Source organism: Neolamprologus multifasciatus, chromosome 20, assembly GCF_963576455.1.
Source record: "Neolamprologus multifasciatus chromosome 20, fNeoMul1.2, whole genome shotgun sequence".
NCBI classification, from domain to species: domain Eukaryota; kingdom Metazoa; phylum Chordata; class Actinopteri; order Cichliformes; family Cichlidae; genus Neolamprologus; species Neolamprologus multifasciatus.
Genome location: NC_140458.1, coordinates 16,790,022 through 16,816,323, shown reverse-complemented (window position 1 = coordinate 16,816,323; position 26,302 = coordinate 16,790,022). Strand labels below are relative to the sequence as shown.

At 40.2% G+C, this 26,302-nt stretch overlaps 1 protein-coding gene across 10 annotated transcripts in view; it reads left to right on the top strand.

Annotated features, from left to right (window-relative positions):
• Positions 1 to 1,022: 1,022 nt before the first annotated feature.
• The window catches only part of plch2a (phospholipase C, eta 2a), a 72,955-nt gene continuing 47,675 nt past the window's right edge, over positions 1,023 to 26,302 (top strand). For 4 of the 10 annotated variants that reach the window (XR_014871731.1, XR_014871732.1, XR_014871730.1 and 1 more), the window contains exons 1-6: positions 1,023 to 5,630; positions 10,662 to 10,808; positions 16,257 to 16,502; positions 16,719 to 16,846; positions 22,503 to 22,673; positions 24,667 to 24,760. Coding sequence is in view for 7 of the 10 variants with exons in the window: in XM_085147381.1 (XP_085003507.1) it covers positions 5,387 to 5,630; positions 10,662 to 10,808; positions 16,257 to 16,502; positions 16,719 to 16,846; positions 22,503 to 22,673; positions 24,667 to 24,760 (1,030 nt within the window). In the remaining 3 variants the exon portion in view is untranslated. The remainder of the gene's footprint in view (positions 5,631 to 10,661; positions 10,809 to 16,256; positions 16,503 to 16,718; positions 16,847 to 22,502; positions 22,674 to 24,666; positions 24,761 to 26,302) is intronic. The other 6 variants (XM_085147384.1, XM_085147383.1, XM_085147385.1 and 3 more) reach the window with 4 other exon arrangements.

The window sequence follows — 26,302 nt, the reverse complement described above, 5'->3', positions numbered from 1 at the left end:
TAAAATAAGATTCTAGCACGATTAAACAACACAGTCGAAGGAGACGTTACACCTGGTAAAATTAGTCACCTGGGTTTTGTCCTACTTTTCTCTGGACTACCTATAAAACATCAACATTACATCTACTTGATTTATTTTTTAAGGTCTAATACCAGCACAAAGTGGTGTTTTTAAAGAGCAACACTTTAGAAAACTAAACTGAACGCTGGAAATGTACTTTTCACTATTCATCAGAAACTTTCTGCATCTGACATATTAGAAAATATATCCACAACTCAGAATTCCAAAGAGGAAGACCATCCTTTACTCTAATAATTCCATTAAAGTGATGTCAGTGTGTCAAGGTATGATATATGAAATCAAACATCCCTTTAGTAAAATGAAAGGATTAGACTAATAAACGTTTGTAAAACTGGGACAGGAGTGTGTATTTTGTATTTTTTTATAGGAAATACTCTAAACACATGCTTTAACATTTAATATTCACATTGTACACAAATGTTGCGTTATAGAGTTTATATTTCCGATATTCTAAAGTGTGCCTCAATGGGACATGCGCATACACGTGCAGGACCCGGCTGCAAAATGACATCCGGCATAATGTTGTCCTGCGATTTGACCATCTGTGGATATGAATACGACAAATTATTAAGCCGCTTTCGTCGCATCTTCTTTCTGTTTTTAAGGCTTTCATAATATTTAAGTGAAAAGGACCGGCAAGCCCGGAAGTGGACGGTCTCTTTTTAGTCTTATTTAATAATATCCAAAAGCTGTTATGCCACAAATTGCGTCTTTCCACCATTCGGCATGTCTTTGGTATCTCACGGATGAGTTCCCTAAGTTTCATGTTTATGCCACTCGGGCCAACGTGCGCAAACGAGTATATTATAAACCCAATTTACTGTCTAAAAACAGTGTTTCAAAATGTCTGCCTGGCAGACTCGTCAAGGCCAAACGCCGAGGTCATGGTGAGTGATCGACCGTTATTTGTACTCCTTTTTTTTTTTTTTAAATGTGCTCAGATTACATACCACACTCCATCACTAATTGTGTAAATTTTTATGTCTGGTGTTATTAGTAAATTACTCACTTGGCAGGATTGTATTATATGTTAATAATAATAAGACATCATGGTTTTGAGGTTCTTGGGTAACATTTTGCCATGTAGTAGTAATAATAATATTAATATCTGTCTGGAATGAAGTTAACGGTTTTCCAAGAAGAGTTGGTTGTAGAAGCTCCGCCTGTATTTGTTCATTAGGTCAGCTAACAAGGTCAGCGATCAGGCTAGCCTGTTGCCAAAGAGTGTTTTCTAACTTCAAGTCGACCCAGAGTTTTCCAATCTGGTTTTGAACTTGTTCACTTGAATGAGGCGATGTTGAAAACATCAGACCAATATCAAACATGGACAAATATACTGGCATATTGGAAAGATGGGACAAGATTAAACCCCCAGTACAGACTAAAAGCAGCTTTTTCCAGCAGCTTTTCTTTATCGACATGTATTGAGCTGAAGATATCGCACGGATTAAATATGCAGTTTACATCTTTACACTTACAGGGGAATTTTCCTGGTCCATATGTAGGACACCGTGTAAAATGAGTTTGACATCTGTTGTACTAGTTTCTTGTACTCAAATGGCTTCCAGCAAGTCTCAATCTACTAGAGGACATTTGGGATGAGAATAAGAGATTTGCATGGTTGATGTGCAGCTGACAAATTTGAAGCAATGACATGTTGACAAATCTTAGATGTTTCCTGCACCTTGGTAAAACTATGCTGCAAAAAATTTAGAGTTCTGAAGGCAAAAGGGGGGTCCAACCTGGTACCAAGTTGTACAAGTTGCATATCTTGTGTCATAATGACGAGGCTTGTTATCAACGTGGTCTCAGTGCAGAGAGATATTGAGCTAAGACTGTGCAAACAGTGACAATCCCATGTCTCAACAGTCTGAGACCAAACAGTGGGGTTTATCAGAGATGGAGTGGCCACCTGTTTGTTTAGCTAAATAGAACATAGGATTTCATGCTGGAAATTTTCAATTCAATTCAACTCAATTTTATTTACACAGCACCAAATCACAACAACAGTCGCCTCAAGGCGCTTTATATTGTAAGGTAGACCGTACAATAATACATACAGAGAAAACCCAACAATCATATGACCCCCTATGAGCAAGCACTTTGGCGACAGTGGGAAGGAAAAACTCCCTTTTAACAGGAAGAAACCTCCGGCAGAATCAGGCTCAGGGAGGGGCGGGGCCATCTGCTGCGACTAGTTGGGGTGAGAGAAGGATGGCAGGACAAAGACATGCTGTGCAAATCAAAGAGGGCTTGGTTGATTTGAATGGATCAATATGTTTATTTAGATGTCACTTATCCAATCTAACAAACAATGTCGAGTCGACTGTCCACTAAGTGGTAGGCCATGCAGATGCTAGGGTGTGTAGTGAGCAGAGGTTGCCATGCTCTCTTTCTCTGTCTTTAGATTTGTATTTCTTGGATTGACTTTTTGAAAAACATCTTTATATTCAGTTCATGTCACAGAGTAAGTTTTTCCTTCCAGGCGGGGTGAAGTTGGCTCATGTCTTGGTCAAACTGCAGTCTCATTTCACAGACATGATCCAGTTTCTGGAGAGCAGAAAATCCGCTGTTTGTGCTGTGGATGTGTACTGGAGGCTCTTACTGTGGACATTTCAGTTACCTTAGCTCATTCTGCCTTTAAATTCCTAAAATACACAAACACATTTGTACAGTCATTTCGCATGTAAATCAACTGGGTCCAGTTCTCTTGAATGGTGTATGGGACCACGTAGGGCTGGGCGATATGGCCTAAAATTCATATCGCGATATAATTTGAAGCATGTGCGGTAACGATATATATCACAATATATTATTTTCTTCTGTATAATGTATTTTCCACACTATAAGGCACACTTAAAATCCTTTAATCTTCTCAAAAATCGAGAGTGTGCCTTATGTATGAATTCTGGTTGTGCTTACTGACCTCTAACCGATTTTGGCGTGCAGAAATCTTTTAAAAAATGTTTTAGTACAACTTTGGTAATCCGCACTGCTTGATGGATTGTCAGAGCATTACGGCTGCCGTAGTGAGGAGCTTCGCGGAGTAATCTGGGTCCAAAACTCCGACTGACTCAGGTCCCAAAGTCAAACGAACACTAAGAGTTAAAAACAGTCTAAATTATTTCATCTTTAATTAAATCATCAGCGTTGCTGCTTTACCAGGTGTAACAATTACGTTTAACATCCAGGCATCCATGAAAACAGAATTTATTAAATTTAACGCAGTTAGAAGTTAACAGGAAGTTAGCTCGCTAGTTTCCACCTAAACATGACATACCATGTTCTGACTGAGAGATTTTTGAAACTAATTAAAACATACAGCTCTGCTACCACTTCCAACATAAATGAAGGCAGAAAACTAAACAGCAGTGGCGTTTGCAGGGTTACTGAAGTTGGACTACCTGGTATATAATGTTGTGCTACGTGATTGCTAGCGACACAGCTATGTTAGCATAACATTAGCACAGTGAAGCTGGAGGATGAACGACAACTTTTTTTTCCACTCGATAAAAGTTAACGTGAGGGATTCTGGTGGTCAGGGACAAATGCAATCGCATAGCAGGATGCTATACATGGGCCAAACTTCTGTCAGGAGAACAACTGAGATCATTCATCCACAATACAAGGTTAGTTATTAATATACTGCAACAACATGGGAATAGAACAGCTGCGAGAGAATTCAACATTAATGAATCAATGTAACGGAAGTGGAGGAAGCGCAGTTTTTGGCTTTCCCCATATTTCAACAGTGCTTCATCTCTTTGCTATGACTGTCGCTCGCCATAATTTGCAGATGATAATGGTTTTAGCCACTGCGATGCTTTTTACCAAAATAGGCGCAGATTGATTACATCATCAACATGCGCTATCGCGATAGAGCGATATAGTCAAAATCTCTATCGTTGGCAAAATTTATATCGTTTCTATCGTATATCGTTTCTATCGCCCACCCCTAGGACCACGTGATATCTGCATGGTACCTGATACCTGGTGCCTTTTAGAGAGCAGAGCTGTTATGGTATCACCATGTGTAGCATTTCCTGTGCTTGTGGGCATCCTTATTTTTTCATGTGGTGTAAGGCGTGTGCTGCCACCATCACCTCCATAAGAGTTGCAGCCGTGGTACATGTGCTGCCTACATTACCTGTGGTACCAGAAAAAGAGGAAAAGTCAAACTGCATCATACGTTTAGTTTTTATGCAATCTGAACATAGAAATAAAAATTCCAAATATTATCAATGTAATCTTGGTTGTAGTTTCATATGGTTTTGTCATTTTTCTACATTAAGCTGTTCTGTCTTCAGTATCTGGTATCTGTTTGTCAAGCTCAGGGATTTCAATCCAAGCCTCTGACATTATTTTGACTCAGTATGCTCACACTGCTGCATCACACAGTCAAGAGCCTGGAATTTGACCTGTTTTATGATGAATTTATTAATCTGGTGCAAGATAATGGTAAACTCCTCATATGTACTGATATCTGAGCCCCAGTAAGACGGCAGCTAGGTGCTTTGATTTAGCTGGGACTATGCGATATCTGCAGATGGGTGGGGGTACCTGACACCTCTCTTTCAGAGGAAATGTCCGTTGACACGACTCATATTAAACAGACTTTTTAATTGGTTTTGGAACTTTTTATTATGACCTCGTCAAGCCTTGCTGACTTTTCTCACTCTCTTCCTGTTGGTCTTTGCATTTCAGTTCACACATTTAGCAAATCTCCTGGACTGGGATTACAGCTTGCTAGGGATTTAGGATTTCTGCCTGCCCAACACATGTTGCACAGTTACCTTTGTGAGTTGTGCTTTCATGTCTGTTCTGCTGTCCATTGCTGCATTCTCTCTGTCTTTCATGAGAAGCCAGCCGTTTTGGCTGAGTGTATCCTGGGGACTAAGGAAACAACGACACGGCACCAAAGCTGCATCTTTTTGCTCTGAAATGGAACAATATTGAGATGGTTTTGAGATGAGCAGGTTTGCTGATGCAATAACATTTGAAGATTATTGATAAACTGTTTAAAGTGTTCAGAGAGTGATTTTTTTTTAGGTGTGCTTTTTTCTTTGCATCTGTTTATAATAGATAATAATTCATAATAATCCTTTTGTTTTTGTGGTTAGTGGAGTTGGATGGTTTACCCGTAAAGAACGTTCACTTTAAAGAAGTTGTGACTTCTTTTTTTTTTTGGAAACTTAATTTACCCAAAGATTATCCACATCGATTCAGATTAACTGTCTGTGGGAACATTCCTGCAACTTCGAGGCAGCATCAAAACCAATCTCTGTTATAAGTGAGCAAATCCGAGATGAACAACGTCTTCAGCGTCAGCCCGCTGTCTTCAGCCCTCGTGTGTACCACCGCTGCTGCAGCGACTGGGGACAAGCCTGGACTTTTGGCTAAAGGGGCTTTTATCACAGAAGAGGACAAAAACAAAGATGTTGTTCCCAATAAGAGCCAACAGCAGGTCTTTCTGACACATGTGGTGGAGGAATTCTTCTGGATAGGCAGCAGCATTGTGGCCTTTTCCAAGTGGAGACTGGGCTACATGGGTAAGCTTAATCACATGCATGTTGCACAGAGGTAGTGTTTCCACAGCTGAGTGGGTTGGGTCTGTTTTAATGAACCCAGGCTGATTCTTTTATTGTGGGAAAGTTCAGAGTCAAACTTTGGTGTGGACCAATGACCAGGCTGAAGAAGAGCTTCATCTACAGAATATGTTGTGGAAGCAAACAAGACCAATCACAGAACTGTATGATTTGGTTAGTGGGTTTGGCAATTCAAAAGCTAAATTAACCACTCTCTTCTACAGTTGTCCTTCATATTCTCATAACCAGTGACCAGTAATGTGCTGTTTATTAACTGCTATAAAATGCATCTTAAACTTTGTACCAACAGGAAGTTTAAACTGTAGTGTGGAAATAACCCCAACTCTAACAACAGATGATGCTGCAGCAACATTCTTTATAAGAAAACTGGTTCCCAATATTTAACATGTAGGTGCTGTTCAAACGAGATCCCTTTGCTAATTATAGGTTTACTGTGGTGTCTAATTCACTGACACAGTGACTTTGTCAGTCTTCATTATGTCTGTTGCCTCAGTTGGCCCATCTACAGATGGTTCGCTCTGGGCTTAACCCAGTGACCTGACTGAGCCAAGTCCATCTCCTCGGCCCACATTGTGACTGTTGCAGCAGGTCAGTGGCCACATTCAGGTCATCCTGCCACGTCACTGAGATCCAGGCCTCAACTTTACTTCCATTGCCACCTGTTGTCTGGTTACTGATTTAACTTATTTAACAAAGCTGCTAAACTAATGCCTGTTCAGTTCAGTTTTATTTATATAGCAGCAAACTGCAACAACAGTAGCCTCAAGCTGCTTTATATTATAAGATAAAGACAAAACCCCCAACAAGCATATGACCCCCTATGAGCAACCACTTGGTGACAATTGGAAGGAAAAACTCCCTTTTAACAGGAAGAAACCTCCGGCAGAACCAGGGAGGAGCGGGGCCATCTGCTGCGACTGGTTGGGGATGAGGCAAGGATGGCAGGACAGCAAACACGCTGTGGAAGAGAGACAGAGATTAACAGCACCTCCATGGCTGTTGTGTAGTTTTACTGATGCACATATTGGAATGCCACCCGAGTTTCTTCTGTATCCCACCGTTCAGGCTGCAGGACAGCAGGGACAAGCGGGTCCCCTCTCCAGATTAAGTCCATGTTGGTCAAACTCCCGACTGGACAGCCATTTGTTTTTGCTTCTCATAAGCTAAAATTTAATTAAAGTAAAATGCCTGTAAAAAGATGCAGTTTTTAACAATTGTATGTTTAATTAACAATATATGTGAACATTACATAAAGATAAAAACCTAATAAAGATAATAAAATTAAACCAAAAATAATGGCTGATCTACATGATCTCACTGGGTGTCACCATAACGTAAAACACTATAAAATGTGGACCAAGGAAGGAAGGAAAAAAAGCTGCTGTGTTTGCTTTTTCTATTTATTCTTCATAATGGTAACATTTGTGCATTTAAAGTGTTAATAATCTTCAGCTGAGATTGCTGTTTTTTTTTTTTTGTTTTTTTTAAGGTAATCAGGTAAAATGATTATTGTGCTGCATCTCAGTGATGCTCTTTTTCTTTATCCATTATAGCTGGATAAAGAAAAGTTCTCTTCTTAGGACTTCTGTAGTGTCATTAATCATACATTCAGAGTCTGAGCCTGTTTTTTTTTATTTTTATTTTTTTAATCCATTTGAAAATCCAGCACTTTAGGTGTGAGGTTGTAACCATGGCAACAAGCCCAGACACCCAGTGGTGTCGACTGTACAGCTTTTCTGTGTGACTCATGCTCTAGTTTTGTGTCTAAAAGCTGTTGTTCATGTTTAGGATGCGATTGTCGTGGTTCTAAGCAGGATCAGGCAGCTCTGTAAACATGTCGTTACTGTTAGAGCAATTACATGTTGTTCCTGTGAACACGCATCCGTCTCAGCTTTGTCAAAGCCGATGGTCTAAATCTTTTTTGGGTTCATTTTTGTTTCCTCTTGATTTGTCCCAGTTAGATTTATGCAGTCCTTTTAATATCACCATGTAAAGCTTAATGCTCACGCTGTGGTTGAGGGCAGATCAGTAACACCACCTGGTTGAAGTGAGAAAACAACAGAGGCATGCATAAAGGGCATTTTTAATAATGATGGTGTTTTTGATCAGCTGATAATGGGATTGATAACGTGCCAGGATCAGTGGCAAGATCATTTTCTCAAATTCTAATGGACCATTGTTCATCTGCATACAGAATGATAGACGAGTGGGCTTGAGTTTTTCAACTGCACGAAGAAAACCTCGATTCCTACTGGTGTGAAAGCACTGAATCACTGAGCTCTTTGTGGTATTTTGAGTTTTAATGTATAAAAACAACTAACAAGAACAGCTCTGTACCTTCATGTAGGCACAGTTTCCCTGTCATCTGATCTGTGGACTTACTGGAGCTTAGACTCCAATTGTGAACAGTTCAAACTAAACCAACAGACTGATGCTGTGTTGATTACAGCAGCTTGTGTTACCCGGGCTCAGTCAGCCTCCCGCAGGCTGTGTTAGCAACAGACAGATGTATTCCTTCATCTCTGTCCTGTGAGGTCTCTGTTATTATTTTCTTCCATGATTTGAGGATTTATTGGTGTCATGCTACATTTGTACATTATTTAAATGCATGATTCAAACTGGTTGATTCATGATTTTACTAGCAGGCTGCAGCCACGGGCTACAGTGTTGAAAAGTAACATTTAATTTGGAAACCTGTAACTTTCCAAGCTATGTTACTTGTCTGTGAGCACTCTTTAGCTAACTACACCAGGAAGAAATTTCAAATACTAAACTTACCAAGGGATTTTCCAAACTTGGCCAGCTACAGGATGTCAGCAAACATATTGTTCTTTTAGCTGACCTGCAGGGGAGGGTGAGCAGAGCATGCTTTCCTTTGCTGCGCCCTCATATGTGATTTAATTGTGTTTAAGCCAACCATAAAGCTGAGTGTGTTCCATCTTGAAATGGGTCTCTTTGAAAACAGTTTGATTAGATGTGTTGAAATGAAACATGCTCACAAAAAGGACAGTCTGCTTGCTCTTCACCTTATGGACATCCTGACAGTTTTCCTCTAAAATCAGTGAAGAGCTGACTGTAGAACTCTCGATGTATGCAGCGATGACTGCTAGAGTGGATTTATTTCAGACTTGACAAAGGGTTGAAGATGAGGCTTTCGATGGGTTTCAAGGCATCATTTTCAGCGGTGTGACAGTCTGCCGTGAGAGTCTGGATGCTGTGACAACAGATCATTTCATGGATAACTGCCCTCTGTTTGGCTAGAAGAGTGAAGATCCCCAGCTCTGTTACAGCTACTAGGCACCAAGAAATTTGTACTGAAGTTTGGCTGCCTTTAGTCACTTATAGCCAATTTATGCTTGGTCGATGCAGCCCACAACTGCTGTGATTGGCAGGCTCAGCACCTGGATTTTATATTTTTCTACCAGCTGCCATTGCATATGAAACTTCGTGACACGGCCACACGACAATTAACATGTAATGCATGTTATGTCCTAGGCTCTCCAAAGGTTCTCTACAGAAGTCTAAGATGGGCATTATAAGAATGGACTAAAAGATGACCTATCTTATGATTTTATCCTGCTGTGATGCCTCAAGCTCATGAAAGCACAGTGCACGCATTCAGGCCAACTCAGAGCCATAAAACATATGTTTGAAATTTCAACAACATGCAAAATGTGTATGCTTTCTTTGAGTAGTTAACGTTGTCCTGAAACACTATGTGCACATGCTTTGATTTGCTGTAACATTTCTTTAATTCATGCATTCATGCCAAATCTGTGACGTCTGCTCAATATGTTGCAATATGTCATAGGGGGAAAGAAAAAACACATCACATTTTATCAGCTGCAGCATACCAGCCGGCTTACACACAGCACACATAGCACACAACTGTGCTAGTGTTACTGTAAGTACTATTGTAAGGGTTTTATGTAGCTCTGCCATGTGGAGTACAGTAAAAATATCACAGGAGCAATTTGCTAGCTTGATATGGCTCGAGTCAGGTGTTTTGTTTTTGTTTTTTTTGTTTTTTTGAACAATTGAAAATATTTTACACTTGACACTTAGACTTATTGACAACACAGAGCATTAGAATGGCTTGACTGTTACTGTAAAACAGACATTCAAAATTTGTATCTAAATTGTAACAAAAATCTTTCGTTAGAAAAACAGAAATCAATGCTGTTTCTGGTGTATGGTGTGACAAATGTGTGAGTGGTGCAGCTCAATAGGCATGCTGTGATGAAGCATTGGTCTGTGGACATTGTTGTGGCTTCACTATTGATTCTTCAAAAAAATAAAACTTGTGTTTGCTTAAAGCCAAGAGGCCGCTCACTTCTTCTCTGCCACACAGTATTATCCAGTGCATTAGTTTCCATGATCACAGCGGGTCGTCTGTATGACCACAGCTCCGTTTCTGCTGTACAAACACCATCTGCATATTTTTGGTGAGAATTTATAGCACGAACACTTTTAAGGACAGATTCCCACTTTCTTAATAAAAACAGTTTGCCTGCCTCACATTACCTTAAATGCAGCATTACTAATGCAACAAGCATGTTAGGTGTCCTAACATGGTGTGGATGTGTGAATGCGGATGTGGCCTAGTTTCCTGCATGCTGCTGTGAAAACAGTGGATGCTACAGAAAAATGAAACTGATGTGGTCAGGCGGGGTGTAACCACAGCACAGGGACATGTGGTTCCCACACCATCTAGTGTGGCTCTACTGTGATTACCACACCATTCACTTGCTTTGGAGGAAACAATTGCTTTGCTTTACAATTCTGATGGATTTTGATGAACGACACATATATATTCATGTGCACATACATACTTCTTGAATGAAAACATGCAGTGTATGTACATTTCTGTTTCATGCTTTCCTGTGAATTTCAGTGCACATTCCAGCAGTTTCCCTTCTGACAATATTCCGTGTTTTCGTCTGTCTGTTTTGTTTTGTGTTTTCTTGCCTGCAGTGGAGAAATGCATGAGCTCCATGCAGATGGGGACCCAGATGTTGAAGCTCCGCGGCAGCTCCAAGGGACTCGTGCGGTTCTTCTATTTGGACGAACACAAGTCCTGCATCCGCTGGAGGCCGTCACGCAAGAATGAAAAGGCCAAGAGTGAGTGTTGTCTTCTTAAAGGCACAGTAAGAAAGCTGTGTGTCGCTACTGTGGGACTTCAAATATACACTGATCAAGCGTAACATTATGATCACTGACAGGTAAGGTGAATAACACTGATCATCTTTTCATCATGGCACCAGCAAGAAACTGAATAAATTATCAAAGTTCATGTTAGAAGCAGGAAAAATGGGGAGGCATAAGGATTTGGATGAGTTTGGCACAAGCTAAATAGTGATGGCTAGATGACAGGGTGTGAACATCTCTGAAACTGCAGCTGTTGTGGGGTATTCACATTCTGCCATTGTCAGTATCAAAAAGGGTCCAATAGAGCAACCATAGTTGACAGAGTCATGGGTGGCCAAGGCTCACTGCTGGTTCTGATAGAAAGCTGTCAGAATACACAGTCCATCGTGGTTTGCACGTGGGGTTGCATAGCTGCAGACAGGAAACGCCTGCAATTGGCATGTGATTATCAGGACTTCACTTAACCTCATGTGTGTATTACCTGGGAACACATGGGACCAGGAAGTATTACAGTAAAGAGGGCGTACATCGTGATGCTTTGGGCAATGTTCTGCTGGGGAACCTTGGGTTGTGCCGTCCACGTTCTCAGAATGGTTTGAGGAGAACAATAAGAAGTTCAAGGTGCTGACTTGGCCTTCAAATCAAATTCCATCATCTCAGTCCAGCTGAGCATCTGTAGGATGTCCTGAACAATCTGTGGAGGCCCCACAAAGGTGTGTTTGAGCACACCTTTAGGGGTATAGTGACAGCAAACTATGGACCAACATAATATTGGCAGGTGGCCTTAACGTTGTGCCTGAAGCTACCGGAACCATATTTTTAGTGAGAGGTGAGGCTTTATTTAAATTTCAGAGCTATTTCTACATGTTGTCCTTGCAAAGATATCTCAGCTCGATCGTCCTGAGTGTGAGCTACATCTTCAGTGAAGGATACTACATAAGGCCGGGCAATACGGACAGAGAATTATATTCTGAAAGATCATATATTTATAGTCTGAGTGGCAGCGTACAGTCTTTTATACAACACCAGCACTTTGACCAAATGTAACTTTAAGCAAATATGTTAAAAGAATATATGAGAAGATTTATTCCTGCATGTCATTCTGAAAGCTGAACACAGACCGGCTTAGTAGTAGCAACAATAGTGCTAGCACAATAGACACAAACTAAGTTGAAGAAGAAATAAGAACTGATTTCAGGTGGATAACAAAAGAGACCTAAAGATAAGCAGATCAATGTAACTGGAGGAGGCCCAAATTAGCAGCAATACCAGAGTTTATAGAAAATACAGAAAAGTGGATATCAACAGCACAATCCATGAATACTAAGTATAAAAAATGAATAAGATTTATAATATTATTTCTTAGCTAAGTCTGAAGTAAACAAGGAGGAAGATATTACATGCAGAATCCAGTGCAAGGATAAAGCGTTTGAAGAGTATAAAGCGTTCAAATGGCCTCAGATTGAGTCAGCAGCTTGTAAAGCATTGACTACTTAAGCTCGAGAAGTGCACAGTCCCCTCAGTAAAGCTTCTATATAAGTTACATGAAAAGTGGAGAATGACAGCCTTTGAGACTGAAGACTAAGGAGGAGGATGGGCAAGCTTTGCAAAGCTGGTCGAACAGCATTAAAAATAGCTGTTAATAAGAAGCCATTTATGGACTATTGTTCCATATGTTTCTTTTAATTTTTGGCACAACAGTATTATCATGTGCTTCTGAGAACTTTCGGTAATTGTTTTGCTTCCTCCATGACCAGTTTGGGTCAGAAAGGTACGAGTCACAATAGTAATCTATGAGGTTACCTTTTATACATGCTCAGCATCTCAGATCTGCTTCAGTTTAACTGCTCAGCTAGAAACAGCAGATCATCTCCAAAGATCTTTGACAGATTCATGGTTAAGTGCACATTGTTCCCCTGTTTACCTTTCACTGTTTCAGGCTTTAAAGGTCTTATAGGTTTAACTCTTGCTCCAATAAATTTCCCCAACGGCCTGAAACACTTCCAATCCAAAAGAAAACAACAACAACAAAAAAGATTTTAGTGTTTTAGAAAGGAATCAAAGGGGATTTTCAGCAGTAGAAATGAGGTCTCATAGCAGCTTAGGGACTCAGTTCCCTGTTGCTCTGCCTGCTCCATCCCTGGATTTAATGAGCTTCTTAAGTCAACTTAATTATTCATCAGCTTTAATCTGCCCGCAGAGTGTCCTACACACAAAATAACACACATGCTCCCTTGAAAGTTAAAAACAATTAGAGCTTTATTTATTTATTTATTTATTAGTTGTTTTTGGGAGGGGGTTGTGGTGGTGGGAGAACATCCTTTCTAAAAAAACAATACAAAAAAAAAAACGTTTCCAAATTAAATAATGCAGTTTTTCATTGATTCAGCTCGGGTGCAGAGCTCTGCTCTGTGCAGGGCTCGCAAAATCGCTAGCCCGACGTCCCGGGGCTAGCGATTTCTCCAGTCGGGCTACCAAAATCTAACTCAGCCCTGCCTGTCGGGCTATCGTAGGAAGGAAAATATATGTCTATGCTTTTGCATTCTTTCGCCAATGTAGCTGAGTAATTATGTCATTGGCATCGATGAGCCACTGTCAATATGTGACATATTGAAATCGCGTTTGAATTTGCGCTTGTGTTTTGCTTTCACTTTCATTTTGCGATCGCGCGAAAGGTGTGTAGAGAGCAGCAGCACTGATTGGTGAGTGACGATTAATTGCGCACCAATTCCTCTGACTTCGTGTTATCACTCATTAGCTTACTATTCAAACGCGACAAGTGAAATCTCTCGCAGCAAGCTTAAACATGTGAGAGGTTGAGTGCGCAAAGAATCGCTGACCGTTATGTAAGTACGTGTGTAAAAGCAGCAGGATTTACGCTGGTATTTTAGTTCTGCTCAGCCAAATAAGACAGGTCAGGGTGAAGAAGCGGCAGCCAAAGAAAAGCTTACCACAAAACGGAAAAGTTATGACAAATCAGACTATGAGGCAAAAAGAAAGCACAGCTTTTTTGGTTTCATGGACAAAAGAATTTCTGTGGCTGGAATATGACAAGCTAAATAACATGATGTTCTGCCAGGTGTGTTGTGAGTTTCATTTGATTTCTGAGTCGACAAGCGTCTTTGTTACTGGGACCAGTAATTTTAAGAAAGACCCCATCAGAACCCATGAGAAATGCAAGAAATGCATTATTGCCCAGTCTGCAGTATCTTTCCCAGAACAAACAGCAATTGCAAAAAACATACTAAAAATAAACCAAGCACAACAAGAACTCATGAAAAATCAGTTTAGAACACTGTACTATGTTGCAAAGAGTGAACTACCACTGGCAAAATTTAGCAGTCTTTGCAAACTTCAAAAAGCAAATGGCCTAGATCTTGGTTCCACTTGCCTCTTACCCGTGACTTCAGTGGGAATTTCAGATTCAGGATCTGACATAGACTGATTCATGTTCTACACAGTTCTTACAAGTTCATAGAAATTTCTGTTCAATTAGAACCAAGTATTTGAGTTGATGATTGTAATTTTTATACAGTTGTTGTGATTTTTATTTTAACAATTTTTTTGTTTCTATTACAATATTATATTTTAATGTATAATATTGTAATGGAAACAAAACATAAAAAAATTGCTTTCTTTTTTATTCTGGCTACTTAAATTTATTTTGGGCTACCAAAAACTGAAGAATGCCTGCCCGAAGGGCTACCAGAGATTTTGAAATTTTGCGAGCCTTGCTGTGGTCTACAGCAGTGACCTGCCCACAGACACACCCACTGGTTCAGTGTCACATGCTGAAGCCAATCAGCAGACTGTTAGGCTAACAGGAGTAGCAGTAACATGTAAAGTACCACTAACTTTAAGCATCTTCTGTAACTGATTATGGGGATGTGTCATGCTGTATCATACCGTCCTTGTATTCATTTTTACTGACAAATCAGTCAATTACATGGTGTCAGCGTGTCTTTAGCCCAAACATGGCTCAGAGGAAGAGCCACCTGTCAGCCTCTGATGACCAGAGCTACAAGAGGTCAGGCCTCCACCAAAGGACAATACTGTTTAAAATATGCCAGGAAGCTGTTCCTGCTGAGAGTAAAAACACCAGACTTGTTTCAACACTAGTGGCATAAACAATTACAAGTGCAGCCACTCAACACTCAGCTGAGGATTGCTGCACTCCATATTACAGGAAGTGCAAATGCTTCATAGAAGTTACTGATGTGGCTGCATGGCAGAAGAGATGGGTTGAAGTAAGTGGTAAAAAAAAGCCCCACCCCACGTAGAAAAGAGTTTTATTTATGTGACGATACTGTGCAGGCTCCTAACAACGTACGAGGTTAACTTGCTGTTACTTATAAACTAAACATTTAAGCACTCGTGTTGTACTTCACATTTCCAGGGTAAACACTACTAAGGCTACATTTCTGCTTACATTTCCTATACTTACTTTATACTGTGTCACTAAAGTTGCACAATAGTGGACAAAGAACATGTCATTAGCCCCAATGGATGTTCCCAGCAAAGACGTTTCTCTTGCAAAAAAACAAGCCACACAAATTCAGTGTCTGAGTGGCAAAAACATGGGAATATGCTTACAATTAAGTTAGCAGTTAACCTCAGAACAAACCAGAATTAAGAAAACAAAGAAATGCAGCAGACAAAATTACAGGAGAAGAGAAAATAAGTGGTTCCTTCCATCAGGAAACTGAAGTCATGTGATGCTCTGATGCTCCTATTTCTGCATCAGAGCATCTACTACAGATTGTTGTTGTTTTACGAAGCAGCAGTGTGACGACCTGAGGACAGAGATTCTGTCTGTGAATCTCTGTCCTCAGGTCAGAACTAAGCACCATTTGTTTAAAACTTGAATGTTATCAGTAATTAAGTGCCTGTTCTATCAGAGAGCACAGGCACTTAACTGAACTTTATTTGTTTCGGAGTTTAAACCAATCCTCAGCTGTTATAATGCTGAACTGTAGGTGAAATACAGCCAGCTGTACAAGCGTATAAATGGGAAAGTTGTGACCTGTCCTCCTCCAAGGACCGGACAACTGACGTTATCATCGCCATCATCAGTGATTCCAGACGTTCTCCTAATGCTCAACACTCTGGACACAGTTTACGCTTGTGCATAATTTATAAAATTATAGCAATAAGAAGAACTTGAATTTATTATAGTAACTCCCCCTGTGAGGTATGCAAAGAACACTAACAACCAGATGGCAGCATACACAACCCAGCAAGAGCAAGGCTCAAAATAAAGTTAGAAAAACGATACACAAGAACAAATGACTCAACAGCCAGAGTATATCAAATTATTATTATTATGAATATTATTATTATACCTCATGGTCGGTTTACTCCCATACTGTGTTAAAGTTACCTTCTACCGCTAACTCACCGACTTGTTGTGTCCTCCCACAGTTTCCATCGACTCCATCCGGGAGGTGTGTGAGGGTAAGCAGTCTGAGATCTTCCAGCGCTATGCAGAGGGCAGCTTTGACCCAAACTGTTGCTTCAGTCTCTACTATGGAGAACACATGGAGTCCCTGGACCTGGTGTCCACGACTGGTGAGGAGGCACGCACTTGGATCACAGGCCTCAAGTACCTGGTGGCTGGGATCAGTGATGAGGACAGCCTTGCTAAGAGGCAGCGCACCCGTGACCAATATCCTTTTCATTGTACTGTTTACTTTCAGCCTCTTCACCTGTATCGTGTAACTGCATATGTTACATACTGTAGAATTTCAAAACATTAATAGAGGGCAATTTAAAACATTGACAGGCTGAACTGACCCATTGCACTGACGTTACACTGCTCTGGTTATAAACGATAAATGTGCTGAACTGTTGTGGTTACTTTCCTTAACCAGAGTGTCACCACATGGCTAAAGCAGACCTTCACAGAGGCTGATAAGAATGGTGATGGCAGCTTAAGCATCAGCGAAGTTCTCCAGCTCCTGCACAAACTCAATGTCAACCTGCCCCGACAGAAGGTCAAACAGATGTTCAAGGTACAGAGCAAATTAACCTGAGTGACCTCCAGACTCAGGAGAACCGTATGGGACACAAAGGCATGTGTGGGCACATGGTTTAGTGAGGTGTTTAAAGACCAATAGCACTTTGATTTATTGTAGCACTGTGAATGGAAAATGTGTCTTCTGTCAGCAGCTGCTGAAATCAATCTTTCTCACAGTCAGAGCTACAGTCGTCATGTGCTAACCCTGTGGCTGGGCCTCACCTCCATCAGTCACTGAACTGGACTCATGGAAAGAAATCTTTACACAAATCTTTATGCAAAATTGCAAAAACAATTTTAAAAATGTGTACAGCCAAACAATAAATACTGATCGTGTACGTACGATTTATTAAGTTCAGCTCATAAATCTGATCATTTTACCTTCTGAAAACCGTACAAATGTGTAAAACTACACGCAGCATCTCTCTCGGTCACTTACAAAACTTTAAATATGTGTGGACGAATCGCCTGATACGCATAGTGTCCACCATCTGTTTTGAGACAAATTTAATGCTGCCATCTTCTCACCGATCCACAAATGTAAGATGCATTCAATTAGTAAACATCTTGGTTTACGCCTGTGGATCATATATAACTCTTTTGAGGCACTTCTCCAAATCTCTTTGTGCTGCTGGTTCCTGTTGGAGCATTTTAATGCAAGTAACTGACAAATAATATGGCTTCCTATGTGGCCCAAGATATCTGTGCTCCATTACTGCTGAGTATTTAGTAATAATGAGTAGGTATGTATGGCAGGGAGTGACATCATATTGACATCTATGGGCACTAATTCCGGCAACTATGACTGTTATAAACCATCTGATACTGCAAAGTGAGCTTTCTTTGCATTTGCACAGTCATCAGACAGGTAGTGTTTTTTGAGTTGTAATCAACCAATAGGATTGCATGGTCAAAAATGTTGTTAACACTGCTAAGAAAGTTTGGAAACTCTGCATTTCATTGTTTTAAATGGTCACCTGTTTACAATTACCCTGAACTTATCAAGCCCAGCACTGGTGTAGTGGAGCTACTTCAGCCTTGGATGGCACACTTCCACCAGATCTGTCCTGTGAGTGACGGTCTGTAAAACCCGTCTGCGCTTTGGCCTGTGTTTTGTCACAATTTAAAATACAGAGACTCATAGTTCTGCCTGTGGGGAAAATTCAAGTAAAAAATTCTAAATGGACTGTTTATTCCCCCCCTATGCTGTCTGGGATTCACAAGTTTAATGCATCGGGGAACAACCTGCATATATTTGGATATTTGGCATGCAGACTGGAGAGGCCAGGGGTTGAACTAACAGCTTGAAATTGCTAACAAGCACCACCATCATCTTCTGCTGCACTCATGCCCGCTTTCGCGTCTTCTGATGCAAAAATATTCCACCTGTATCCATATCCAACCTCGATCTCCCTGCACTGGCCAGCTTTATAGGATTAGGTAAATTATTCAATGCATTGGATATGAGGCTGAGAGCCAGGGGGCAGATTATGCTTTTAAATTAAAATGTCCACATTTGATATTATTTGGTACAAATTAATTCCCATGTATAAAGTGAACGGTTGTAGTATTCCTTTAAAGAAAACTCACTCCAGAGGCTGTTGGTTAATTTACTTACAGCAATGCAACAGCATCTACAAGTAGATGTGATCCATGACTTACTAAGCTTGCTAGTGCAAAGGCTAATGCAGCTTGTAAAATGTGTAAAATACGATCCACTGTCAATCCAGGTCAAGAAAGGTGTTACTAGGTCACATGAGACAGCAGTATGTGAGTGAGCAGGGAACAGACTGTGACTAATATAGATGTTGGCTAAAGGATTAGTGTGCTGAAGGTTGATTTGGCCCTTTTAGCTGGATTCCTGTCACTAAGTCAAGCGATCTATTGACAGTCAGCCATATGGTGCTGCTGGGACACAGATGGCCTCTGGCGTATTGCAGGTGTGTTCTGACACTGATGAGGATTTGTGTGTTAATGATCTCTAAACTCATTCTTTGGTTTAATCTACTTACAATGAAGATAAATAATAGTGTCCTTACCTCTTTCTCAGTGTGTAGCGATACTACATATGATCACATTCCACACGTTACTGAATATACTTTACCACACTAAGAATGAACAGTAAAAGGCACACAGAGAGAACAGATAAAGCAGTGCAGTCATGTAAATGAGGGTAGACCAGTGCACCACAGACTTCATCATCAAATCTAACCATAAATAACTAAACATTTCCATGGATGTATTAGTAGTATTGTATCAGACAACATTACTTTTCTCTACTTGGGAAACTAGCAAGTGAATTTTCAGTAAAACTTGTTAGAGGGAAAAAGTTGCAGTGAACCACTGTGGAACAGGGCAGGTGGGTGTGCATCCATTTAACTTTTTCCATACGAACACCATGGATCAAGGTATTTGCTGATACGAGTACCACTACATGCCCGGGTTACAAATGAATAAGCTCTTGTCCTTAAAGACAGCGTTTATTTACCCAGTGGGGCAATTTTTCACTACTTTTGATTTTACCTTTAAAAACTATTTAGCTTGCCTTATTTGATGTCATTCTTTTCACCACATCCTCACATGTCTAAATTTATAGTTACATATACATACTGTAGAGAACTGATCTAAACCACATAAAAAACAAAAAATCTGAGTAGGAAATGGTTAGATTTTTCTTTTATTGTAAAAACCACAAAGATGTTTATTGAATCATCTTCATAACTTGAAATGCAACTGTAATTTGTAAATTAAAAAACTTCTGCATAAAGTAAGCCAATGCCTCAAGTCTTTTTTTCTTTTTTTTGGACAACCATTTAAAAATATTCCTACCGCTAAAATTACAGAACAATTGAGATGCGACACAATTTATTTGTGCCACTCCAAAAATAGTTTCTGTGGTAATTGTTACCACAAGACAGAGGAACACATCACAGGGCTGAAACCTGCCGGCCTCACATCTCAAAACTCGTTATTGATATCATTCGCTATCTCACTTGCTCTCTCTCTCTCACCATTGTCACTCCTAAAACGTTCTTCTCTTCAAGCATTTGGCTTGGTCTGCTGATCTGCTGCGTCCAAAGTCCCACTAGGTAACCAAGCCCAGTAGGACTCCTCCTTCAGTTTGATGGCTCCCTTCTCCCTTCACCTTTTTGGGCTCCTTGTAGCAGCCTCAACAATAGAGGTGCAGAACGTGGTCCATTTGGACTTAATGTCCCCAGCCATTTCAGAATGCTGTTGATGTTTTGCTGGAGGTGGGAGTTGAAGATCTCACGGACCTCGTAAGACAATACCAGCACATCCTCTGTGCTGGTAATAAATGCATGAACTAGTTTTTCAGCGTCACTCTGAGACAGGATATTTCTAATTTTAGAGATGTTGTGCAAATGGAAGAAAGCAGTCTTACATATTTGTTTAATATGTGCATTGAAGGACATGTCCTGGTCAAAATGACTCCAAGGTTCCTCACAGTGTTACTGGAGGCCAAGGTAATGCCATCCAGAGTAAGTTGTTTTTGTTTTTTCTGGATAGCATTACCTACGATTTTTCGGGCTGGGTTTTATCTGAATTTCAAAGCAGAAAATTAGTGGTCATCCAGGCCTTTATGTCTTTTAAAACATTCCCACAGTTTAACTAATTGGTTTGTTTTATCCGATTTCATGGATCGATAACATGAAAACTAACTGTACAGCCAGATATGAGGTTGTACTGAGGTTGTCTTTACCTTACAATATAATGGGCAGTGAGTAGTTGTGATTTGACGTTATATAAATAAAATTGAATTAAATTAACCATGACACACATGGTTTATGTAGCTGAGCCACAGTCAGCAAGATTCATTGACAACCATACAAAATGCTGCTGCAACAGGCGTCCGTCGCATGGTACCATCTGATCTAGCCTTGTTGTGTATTTATTCCAGGAAATGGAGACCTGTATACATTTGTAGTGACAAAGCAGAGCTACATCGTTATTGACACAGGTTGGATGTAACAGCTGGAGGTGTTATTGTACTAAATAAAATGTAAAGAAGCACGGCTCTTCAGCAGGGGATTTGCTCAATGATTAATCACAGTGGAGTCTTGCACATGTGCATGTGGGGTGCAAGCTTTGTAGGAACAAGAAGCGGCTGGACTGATTGGTGAATTAGTGGATATTAGCTGTTGAGTATATTGGTTCATAAATAAGAAATGGGAGTCAGTAAGGCTAGAATGATGATTTCTGCCTGCCTTTAAGCTGCATTTCCCCAACTCTGTTATACTGCTAAGACTATCACTATTTTCACTGTTTACAAAGAACAACACAAATATTATTTAATTTACTGCATCACACGTGACAGACTTACTTTAAATGCTGGACCTAAATTCATTTATTAGACAGATTTTATATAATCCCACAAATGAACTTGTTACAGCAGTACAACAGACTGAAGGAAAGGTGAATTAGAAAACGTGGCCCTGTGTGGGAAAAGTGATTGCCCTCAGTTATAACATAAATGAACTGTGCTGTGTCACATCTTTGGAAAGCCACACCCAGGCCTGGTTACTGTCACACTTGCTCTCAGTTACTCAAATAGGGCCTGCCTGATAAAGTGGAATATTCAGGAACAAGTGAGAAACTAATTGAGGTTATAAAGCTGTGGGACTCCAGGAAACCACAGTTTTAATATTTCTTTTTAATATTTAAATGTGTGTCATGATCTGAAACATTCAAGTGTGACAAACATATAAAAAAAAAATAGGAAATCAGGAAGCGTGCAAAGACTTTTTCACACCACTGTATCCTAGAAAAATTCAATTTCAACATAATTCAGTTTTGTTTTATATCATCTATAGCGCCTTTGGGTCAGGGAACAGGTTATTTAAAAAAAAAAAAAAAAAAAAAAAAAAAATAATAATAATAATAATAATATGATTATTATTATTATTATTATTATCATTATCATTATTACAGGTTTTAATAATTGTATCATCAGTGGTGAGTTGGATCATTTGGAGATTAAAGATGCAGAGCTGGCTTGGCAGAGGCCCCAGTCCATAAGATGTTTAGCTCCCACTGCCAGCACAACTTTGATGGGACTCTAACGGAGGCTCGGTACATTGAGTCTGAACATATTATTTGGATAAAAGTCTTGAATTTACATCACTTAAGATATTTGGAACAAACTGATTTGAAAAATGTGGCAGCAACAACCCATGCCTCGAGGCCCGGTGTCCTGCAGGTTTTAGATCTCACCCTGGGTCTACACACCTGAATCAAAGGATTAGTTCATTACCAGGCCTCTGGAGAACTTCAACTTCAAGTTGAAGAGGTCATTTAGCCATTTAAATCAGCTGTGTTGGCTCAAGGACACATCTAAAACCTGCAGGACACTGGTCCTCGAGGCCTGGAGTTGCCCACCCCTGCCATAGAAGCATGTGTATAAGTCTCTAATGTTGTGAGCCCAGTGTGCATGAAGCTGCTCTGCAGACAAAAGACAAAATCAGCTGTAAATATCACAATAATCAATTCTGATCTTTTATTATTATCTAGTAGGCAAACAAGGAAACCCTGTAGTCCTGCTTGAAGCACTATAAAGAGTATTAGGTATTGCAGTATTACAGTATTAAGACAGTTTTCTAACACTGGAAATTTGTCCCGTACCTGATGCGTAGGAGGCAGACACAGATGACACCCAGGGAACTCTGGGCTTTGAGGAGTTTTGTTCCTTCTACAAGATGATGTCGACCCGCAGGGATCTGTACCTCCTCATGCTCAGCTACAGCAACCACAAGGACCATCTCAACACTGATGACCTGGCCCGCTTCCTGGAGACTGAGCAAAAGGTACAAACTGGTTCTAATGGGACTCAAAGTTACTTTGCTTATTGAAGCGGCTCTTTTTTTAAATTTGTTTTGTTTTGTTTTTGTTTTAAATTATTTCTCATGGTGTTCTTTACTGTGAAAACCCACAATGCGACTCATCTGCAGACTTAGAAAATAGAGTTGCACCAGTCAGTTTACTGCTGATCAGAGCCAAACTAAGATGTTGCTGATTGTGCTTTAAATCCCATATCCTGCACTACAGCAGGTGGGCACATCTCTGTGAGTCTAGCTACAAATTATCACCTCAAACTTCTACACACAATACACATTAATGACTAAGTGAGAAAAGTTTGCTTGAAATTATTGAAGATGTAAAGCAACAGTAAAGTGTGTACATAAGTATTCACAGCCTTTGCCATAACAGTCAAGACTGTCAAGAAGAACTCAGGTTCATCCTGTTTCCACTGATCATCAGTCGGATGTTTCTAGAACGTGATTGGAGTCCAGCTGTAGTAAATTCAGTTGATCGAACACGATTTGGAAAAGGCCCACACCTCAAACCTGATGGAGCTGTTTTTCTTAGCTTTGACGTTATGGGTTGTTATGCATAGAATTTCCCTCGATGCAGACTCCAAACGTAAAGGTTCCGGCCAGATGGTGGAGTCGAATTCAAGACCTCCTTGCTGTGAGGCAACATTGCTTACCACTGTTCCGCCATGTACAACAGGGGTCTTGTACTCCAGTCCTCGAGAGCCGCTGTCCTGAAACTTTTCCGTGTGTCCCTGTTGCAACACACCTACAATTAGTATGTCATTAGCAAGACTCTAGAACTTGACTGCATGCTGAGGAGGCAATTCAGCCATTTGATTCATGTTACAGCAGCTCATGAGTGAATGAATGTTAGGGGTTGCCACCTCAGCATGCAGTCAAGTTCTATAGTTCAAGTTCTATACCAGCGGTCCCCAACCTTTTTTGTGCCACGGACCGGTTTATGCCCGACAATATTTTCATGGACCGGCCTTTAAGGTGTTGCGGATAAATACAACAAAATAAAACTAGTACCGGTACCGAAAAAAAGAAAATTTATTCATAATACATGTGAAAAGACCAAGGAAAACCGAGTAAACGATAAAAATGATAACAAAATAATGCTGAAAACCGATAAAAATCCTGAAAACTATACATTTCACACCTGAGCCTCAACTCTCGCGGCCCGGTACCAAACGACTCACGGACCGGTACCGGTCCGAGGCCCGGGGGTTGGGGACCGCTGTTCTATACTCTTGCTAATGAGCTACTAATTGTATTCAGGTGTGCGCAACAGGGACACATGGAAAGGTTTCAGGACAGCGGCCCTCGAGGACTGGAGTTTGAGACCCCTGATCTAACAACATGGAGTCAGTTATCTTTCAGTGAAGCTGCCTGATAGTCTGAGAGAGTTCTTTTTTATTTTTTTTATTTTATTACACATCAACTTGAGCCAGCTGTGACGTGATTTGGGGCTAACATTTGATTGGAGTGGAATGAATTGAAATGAAAGTAAGTGCATTCTGCATTTGTTCCAACTCTTTTTCTGTTGACATTTTTATTTTTATATGAAATGACACAAAAAAGCTGAACACAGCAATACCACAGCTAGTGTTTCTGACCTGTGATTACAGGACAACATACAGAGGAAAACAGAATTATTAGTCCCCCTATGAAAATATATACACACAAAAATGCTTGATGTCCTGTTTAATGCAAGATTTTTATTTTTTTTACTTGTTGTTGTTTCCAATTTCCAATTTTTCACTTCAACTTTGTCTTATTTTTGGATTTTTGTTTAAAGACACCTTTAACACGCTAACAGTGTCAAGACATTGTAAAAATGTCAGGTCGAAATCTGATTGACCAATGAGGACAGCTGCCAAACAGCTGATTCCTGAAGCCAAGATGAAAATAAAAACGTGCAGCCAGATCACCAATTGGATCAAAGAGGTATTTGTGACATGAATTTATTTACATTTTATAGATGGCCAAGGTGAGTAAAGACCACTGCCTGGACATCATCAGCAAATTTGAGCCGTGCTCTGAGAACCAAAAGCAAGACGTTTTGGGAATTGATGGTAAGTTCCTCTTAAATCTTTGAATACTCTTAGTTTTCTTCTAGTAAATGGCTTCCCTGTTGCATTATACTGCTTTTTGAAGTGCAGTCTTATAGTGAAAAACCAGGTTGTGGTTGATGTGTTAAAGACTTTCATCTTCAGATTCTAGCAGCTTCTTTTCATTCAGTGCTTACATCGTTTCTGGTTTTAGGCAGTGATGGGAATAATGGCGTTACAAGTAACGGCATTACTTTTTTCAGTAACGAGTAATCTAACTAATTACTATTTCTATCACTACAACACCTATTACGTCCCCACAAAGGGGTCTAGGGGTGTGAGTGTGGGGACCAATAACAAATGGGTCCAGAAATAGAATGAAAAAGAAAACAGACAGAGGTGTTCTATAATAATATAGTTTTATTACAAACAATATGGCTTTATTACAAATAACCTTAACTTAAAGAGCCGGCAACGCCGTTTTACCAATAATGCCAAAGAAACAAAGGAAACACTCGCAGCAACAAAAGAAAAAAACTACCAAACAAATAAGGGAGGCACTCCCCACACTTTTTCCTTAACTCCTCACCAAGGGGAGACACTTCCAGGGCCCACAAGCCCGTCTACTCACTACTTGCAAGGAGGCTGTCTGTCCAAAACCTAGCGGTAAAACGTGTAGAGCCACAGAGGGAAAAAACCACCTCACTCACAGTTCATCCCCAGCTTATATAGCCTCAGAGGCAGTGATGGGAATAACGCCGCTACTTGTAACGCCGTTACTTTTTTCAGTAACGAGTAATCTAACTAATTACTATTTCTATCGTTACAATGCCGTTACCGTTACTAACAAGAAAATGTGGTGCGGTCGCGTTACTATTTTTTAACAAGCAGACGTCGAAGCTGGCTTCAGCTTACCGCATCTTATATCAGTTGCACGGAAGTAGCTGTCTATGTAAGTAATCTGGGCACTACAGCTTTAAGTAGCTGCGCGCGCTCCCGCGGACACCCTATAGTACTGCATTCAATATTTCAACGAAGGTCACTCATATAGTGCAGCGAGCACTGTCAGGGTAATAAATGTAACGAATCGCTGTGAGGAGTTAGTTTCTAGACGTTTGTTGACATCCCGCGTTTAGCTGCTGCTTCTTCTTCTGCCGCTAATTTAAAGGCGCTTTACCGCCACCTGCTGGGCTGGAGTGTGGACCATGACGGTTTTAAGGCCTGGATATTTTCTTAAGAAAATCCCCGTGACATTTAAAAATCTGAACATCATTGTCTCACCTATACTCTTTTGTAAAATCTCTTCAAACATTAACTGAAGACTACTTCTCTAAAACCTTTGTTGTTTGCAAAACTTGTGCATAAGATTTTAAAATTGACAACTTATATTTGCATTTAAATTTATGAAATATGATTCATTAAACATGTTTGTGGTTGTTACAGTAAAAAATAACTTTCTACTCTGATTTTATGTTTTATAATAATAATAATGGATTGCATTTATATAGCGCTTTTCGGGACCCCTCAAAGGGACCCCTTTCAATTGTGTTAATACAGTATGTCAAA